General features: G+C 33.5%; 1 protein-coding gene across 1 annotated transcript in view; it reads right to left on the bottom strand.

Annotated features, from left to right (window-relative positions):
• Positions 1 to 753: 753 nt before the first annotated feature.
• Positions 754 to 7071, bottom strand: part of LOC117109272 (annexin A7-like) — a 10738-nt gene continuing 4420 nt past the window's right edge. The window contains exons 3-4 of the mRNA XM_033251545.1: positions 2292 to 2367; positions 754 to 1522 (exon numbers count right to left, since the gene is read on the bottom strand). Coding sequence (XP_033107436.1) covers positions 1502 to 1522; positions 2292 to 2367 — 97 coding nt within the window. The 3' untranslated portion in view covers positions 754 to 1501. The remainder of the gene's footprint in view (positions 1523 to 2291; positions 2368 to 7071) is intronic.

Consider the following 7071-nt stretch of genomic DNA (forward strand, 5'->3'; position numbering starts at 1 on the left):
ATATATATATATATATATATATATATATCTGTCACAATGAATAAGAAGAAAAATGAAGTTTCAAACATATATTTTGACAATTTGAGATTCAGAATGATCAAGCTAACAACTAAACAACGCCTACAGTAAATGTAAATTAATTTCATATAAAACAAAAAATCTGAACATTCTATGTCATGTTCTGTTTGTACATATCGAGTACTAGTAGGTCAGTACACTATGGCCAAATCAGACAGTGTCGTACGACGCAGCCCGACACTACAAAATAATGCAAATAGTTGAAAATGATGATTTTACCAGTTTTAACAAAGATACTATAAATACAAGATAGAGTTCTCCACACAAAAAAAGTGTTCCACCGAAATGCATGGTGGGAATACGAAAATGGGACGCCCCCTACAGCTGGATCTAAAAAAACTTGTGCCAAACTTTCGTTACCAAGTCGTCGCGTATTTTATTATCAACTCTCAACAAAGATACTAAATATAAAAACAAACTGGAATAGACACCCAGACAGTGACATCGGTGAATACATAACCTTCATAACCTTGGTGGCGGTAGAAATCGTTGCTATTATCCAAATAATACACAAAACAATTAAAGTAAAATCATGAATCAGTAAAGAATAAAACAACAATACAGCGCAGAATCGCATGGCCGGACGCACTCTTAGTGAAAAAGTTTTCCTCCATTAGTGGAAAAGGAAGAGCGCCTTTTGCGTCTGGATATACTTAGCAACAGAAGGGCGCCCTGTACGTTGGGCACGAAGTATAGGAAACTTGCATGGTTATAAAGAAGGGCGCCGCCTACGTTGGGCACGACTTCCGCCTCATTTTTACAATGCGAGAACTCTATCTTGTATTTCTAGTATCTTTGGTTTTAATCTCTTCAACAATGGAGTGAAAATACATCAACAGTGACTGATGAATTAGAATGAGGGGTGGGGCCAATTGGAGAATGTGCCCTATGTTCAATACACATTCTAACCAAACTAGCTTAATGCATCATTGCACTATTATCCCTTCCCCATTTCCTTCTAAAAAAAAATAAATATACCAATGCCGACTGACCTTCCGCTACGAATAATGAATGAACTGAATAATGGCCTGTCTTACTGAATTTATACTAAGCAGCTAGTCTGTATATAAAGCAAAACATTAAAGCAAGCAAGTGCAAAACTAAAAACCGAACTAATTCAGGCCACTATACGCTAAGGATTTGTCTTATCGTATAAAGGCAAAAGGTGATGTATTTATAGCCATATGAAAGTACTGTAGGCCTTCTGTTATGTTGGTCTCTGCGTGTAACTGTTTGTGTAATACCATGGTGCTGTCTTAATATGGCCTCATGATAATAACAAGCATACATGTTATTGGGGGAGGGGGAGGCAGTTCGGTGTATATGAGTGGGAGACGGGTTACATTGCTTCTAATTACCGATCACAATTGGATTAATACGAAGTTCGGTGACACATTATCTTGGCGACCTTCATACGGATTGCTTATGAGCCTTCGGTTATGCACTACAAAGCAAACAAATATAGTTATACAAAACAATAAGTGTACGCCTATATGATAATTAACATATTAAGAATTATAAAAACATTAATAATATAAACAATAACAATTTTAATAGATTAACAGCAATAATATTAATAATAATAATATAACAATAACACAATAATAAAAATAATAAAAATAATAATAATAATAATAAAAATAATAATAATAATAAAAATAATAATAATAATGAAAATAACAATTGTCATCATCATATTAAATATGATAAATTTTATCATAGTAAATATTAATTAAAATATGAGATAATTATTATCATAATTATAACAGCAACAATGAAATAGTTAATGATAATGATAATAATAATAGTAATAGTAATAGTAATAATAATAATAATAATAATAATAATAATAATAATAATAATAATGAAAATAGCAATGGTAATCATCATATTTATCATCACCTACTATATCCAACATTGTCATTATCATCTTATTATCTTTCTCCTAATCAACACTGTTTTCATCTCCTCATCAACATTTTATCATCACCCCCATCATCATCATCTTTATCATCATCATCATGTTTTTCCACATCATTAATACCACTAATATTATTATCATCATCATCAGCTTCACCAGATCATCCTCATCATACTCAACACAGTCACCTCATCACAATCACAGTTATCACCATCGTCATCACCATTATCATGACTATATCATTATCATCGTCGTCGTCGTCAACAATAGGCCTGCCTAGGTCTCTACCTACCAAAATGATCCAGACGATAATCCAGGGCCAGAAAAGCAACGTTATCAGGCAATGCAGTAGATGGTTTACCTCATTCCTGCAAGCAATAAATACGTCCATCTAAAATGACATATTCTAGTTACTTTTAAAATGTCATAAAACAATAAAGAATTATATAATAAACATCGGCGCCACATCTCCCCCACTGGCGCCACCCCTGGACGGATCACTTGTTCTCTACAACGTGGTCTTAAGTTCTTCGCCGACGCTCGATTGGGGCTGACTCGACCCGATTTAACGGTGTTTGGAGGTTTTATGAGTGAAATAAAAATTGTATTTGTTTTGTTGTGATAATTTATCCTACAATAAAATACAGGCTTAAGCCTAAATGCTGTTTTGATTTTCGTGATAAATGAATGCTAGTTTTAGGAGGGAATTGCTGCATGTTTTTGACGTAGGCCTCATACACAGTACAACGTCGTCGTCAAAAATGACGCGAGTCGAGTGAAAAGAGTACAAATATTTCTAGCTCATCACTTATATTTGAAAAGTTAACACAATGATTTAATAATTGTTAATGATTGAAATACATACTAATGTACCAAGTTAAATTACTTTTATTAATAAAACAGTAAAATTATACATAAACACAAAAGTCAATCCTGCTTCGTGGTTCAGTGCAAACTAATTCGGGTATTCCCCATGTGAGCTTATTTGCTGTCCGATTCGATCGTGCAATGGCTTTTAAAAGAATAGAAATTGTTTTTACAAATACACTTACAATTTTGGAAAGATTATTTTTTCGTAAACCACGAATTTATGGGTACAATCATATACTGTCTGACCTGCTGAAAACTCAAAATACAAAAACTGATTAGGAATGTCAAATATACGTCGGCAATTTTTGCCATGGTCCTTTCGTACCAATTTCGAGGCCTGCGTATTATTAGTGAGTATCACACAGTTTGTATATCAACATAACAACAACAAAAATAATAGCTTTTTATTGTAGACGATAACATAAAAAAAAACCCAACCAGGCAATTTACAATGTGAGTGATGATGATCGCCGAATCGGCTTTGTTTACTATCATCATCGAAGGCGTAGGCCTAGGCCGTGTACAATACATCAAATTTCAGCTTCGTACGCTACATTGTAATGTAAAAAATTTGCAAAATAAGCTTTAATATACAGACTGTAAGCTAATTTATACTTAAACAATGTAGGCCTATATTATTACTAATATATTAACAATCGTACGCTGACGACCACTCATTTGTTAAACATATGTAATACTTTAACAATCAGCAACTTAAAAAGCATCATTTTAATTGGACTTTAAGAGAGTATCCACTTTAAATATCGGCCTAATAAACACACAAAGACACATTCCCATCCTCATAAACGACGACAACCCGATAACACATCCCCCCGCCACACTCCCGATTTACATTGGTTTAATGTGTTTGCATATTGCGTTCGTCACTCATATGTTCAATAATACTACCAAAACATTTTCAAGTATGTATCTTCAAGTATGACAACTTGAAAGTTTTAGTATTATTTATTAGGCCTATATGTGTTTGGCTTTCAGATGAAAGAAATATAACGAGGTTTATCTCGTTAATTAAATGAGTCAATGTTTTCCAATAACCCATATAGGCGTATTTCTGAGAGAAAAGTATTTTTGTAGTAAAACGTGTGGTATTCATTTGTTTTTTTCGAACTTTAACTTACTGAAAGAGTTGACAACCTTGTTCTGTTATATGTGAGTCATTCAAAGTTATATCATGGAGGAATTAAATTCCACCATGGCTATATTAGGGCAATTCCGTAAATTAATAAATCAAATGGTACAAAATTATTAAATTAGGCCTACATCAAATGTGTATTTGTAATACATTATTTTGAAGCTAATAAGTTAACATTTTTGTGAAAAAAAAAAAGAAATAAAGATTGCTCTAAACATTTGAAAAATAATTGGAATTAATAACAAGAAATTCAAATTAATATTTGGAAATATGAAGGAAAATATAGTTCATAATATTGGTTTTCAAATTTTCCCCTGGCAAAGTATCAGAAACCGATTAACCTTTCAAAAAAAAGTATTGGTGTGTATATCTTGTGATTTGGTGAAATATTTTTGATTTTTCTTAATTAATGCTTATTTTTAATTAGATATTACGTCAAGATAATGAATATATGGATGTACGTCCACCATAAAATAGACCTATGACTTTGTTTGTCGCTTCTTTCTTCTAACCAGGTACAAAGGAATGACCAAAACTCTGTTAAGCACCAAGGGCGGATCCAGAATATTTCAAACGTGGGAGGGGAGCGCAACATTTTTAGAATAGAAATGTAGCACATAACATTAATATGCATTGAAATTTTTAAAATTTAGTGGCAAAACGGGGGGTGGGGCGGGGAGGGCAGTGTACAGCAAATTAGAGGCCTAGCATTAATTATAGGCTACTAATTAGCAAACCATGTGGAAGACGTACAGTTTTTGTACATCCGTCACGCGATGTGGAATGTGTTACAACCTTTGGAATATGGTGAAAATCTATGATTCGGAAGAAACACTAAATTTACATCAATACTATACTGTACTCTTTATTTTGGGAGGCTGATCAATAGAACAGCGTTAAATCGAGGCAACATTTTGCTGTCATCAATTTGTTTGTAACCAACTAATCAAAATCCAATGAGGTTTATTTTTACACGAAATGACCCACATAAAAATTAGTGGCCTGATAGTACTAACTAGTAGATGTAATGCACACATAAAATAAAATAAATTTGCAAGCTTTATAAAAAAAAATAATTGATTCCCAAAGTGTCTAAATTGGTTCTTAATTAGAATTTTTTTTAATTGTTCGTGTGATTGTCCTTCTGCAGCGCTCTTTTTAAGACCGTGATTTAGTTCGCTTTTCAAGCAATCCCCAGGCCCTGTTTTTATGTCACTATATTTTATATTTCATGTTTCAAGTGTTTCATTTTTTCAAGTTACTGTATGTTTTATTGTCTGTCTCTTATACACATCTAGATGTGTATAAGAGACAGCCTCATCATCCAATAATTTTAAAAAATGTGGAAACCCTTCCCTGCTTTTTGAATCTGCCACTGCGTTTCATTCGAAATATAGTATATGTAAAACATTTAGTTCTGTAATATAATGACGATAATTCTTGCACGAAATACCGTATCATAATATTGTACCTCCTATTGTGCAGAAATTCCCAAACCATTCCTGATTTAAAATTACTATGGTCGAATGGATAAATTAAAACCATCACTGTTTCGCGATTTCAATTTCTATGAATACGTATTATGGACTTATGGTGTTCAGTGAACATTTCTACGGTAGCTTCCTGCTGTGGCTCCGATCCCTAACAAGTTGATGCTTGAATCCTTCCGTAATATGCATATTAGTAGTATGAACTGCGCATGGCCATACCAATCGACACTAAACTAATTCCTCCATGCATACACACAAAAACCGAAAGGTCCACTGATTAATCTCAGATAAGATAGTACAATACATACTCCAAGCTCCATGCTCCAAGTATCGAAATGCACGCCATCGTGTTGGGATTTAATATTTCGACATTAATTATGTCATCATCAGGAATGTGTAATACACACAAAAGGTTTATCGATTGACCTTGGATAACAGTATGCTTAACCCTAGCTACAAATTTGTTTTAAAATAGCCCACATTAGAGTATACGCGGGTGGTAACTTCATAGTTTGTAGTTTATAATGAAAAATAGTGTGTGTCTATAAGCACACAAAGGACGCAGACCTTTAAAAACTGTGCACAAGGAGGGGGAAGGTGGGGAGGAATGGTTTTTAATTGTACACAATTCCGAAGCAACAGTCACACATAAAATATAATACAGTACACTGTATATGAATAAGTTTCAGAGGCTGCGACTGAAGATTATTTCGTTACTATAATAGGCATCTAGGGGGCGCGTGTGTCTACGCCCTACTGCCTTTATGTTTACTAATAAAGTATCCACATGGGATTCGGATATCAGGAAATGTATGGTGTTGTATTTTTTTATGACTTTGTACAGTAATAAGATAATTAAGATGACACATGACCCGTCATGCACTTTCGCCCGATTTACCCTTTCAGCCATCTTTAACTGCCAGACGACAACATAGTATCTTTGCCGCCGAGAGACACAAAAATCATCACTCATTGCGAATGGTCTTCGGGGAATCATTATGATTTTAATATATACCGTACGCATGTTCGTATTATGATTATTCATGAGATACAAGGTCTATTCAACATATACCGTACTGTATACAATAGAATTAACCCGTGGTTCTTTACATTTAAAATATTAACTGATGACTGTATAATGCTCAGTCCATATATCAAAATTTTACATGACAGATTTGTGTGATGATGACTCCATATAATTATATGGCTATGGTGATCTCATACAATGGAAGTTTCGAATGTTTAAATTTCATGAAAACAGAATCCATTAAATATATCTAGCCTGAAAGGGCAAAGTTTTAAGAAAACGGGTCCAGATTATAATTTTTGCGTAAAACTTAAAAAGAAAAAAAAAATGGGTCTACATTATTCAAATTTACACGTAAAGTTGGTCCCCTCTGATACTGTACCGCACTGTTTCAAAATTTCAAAATTTTTGCTACGGCATTGCAAGCAATGGGTTCTCGTCACCTGAATATTAATGGAGAAATTTCAATGGTAAAGTACAATACACATAAATCTTTATCACAATTAACTATGACAAAATAGAGCTGCCAGTG

Source organism: Anneissia japonica, unplaced genomic scaffold (genome assembly GCF_011630105.1).
Source record: "Anneissia japonica isolate Jap-2015-1 unplaced genomic scaffold, ASM1163010v1 scaffold288033_len957474_cov176, whole genome shotgun sequence".
Taxonomy (NCBI): domain Eukaryota; kingdom Metazoa; phylum Echinodermata; class Crinoidea; order Comatulida; family Comatulidae; genus Anneissia; species Anneissia japonica.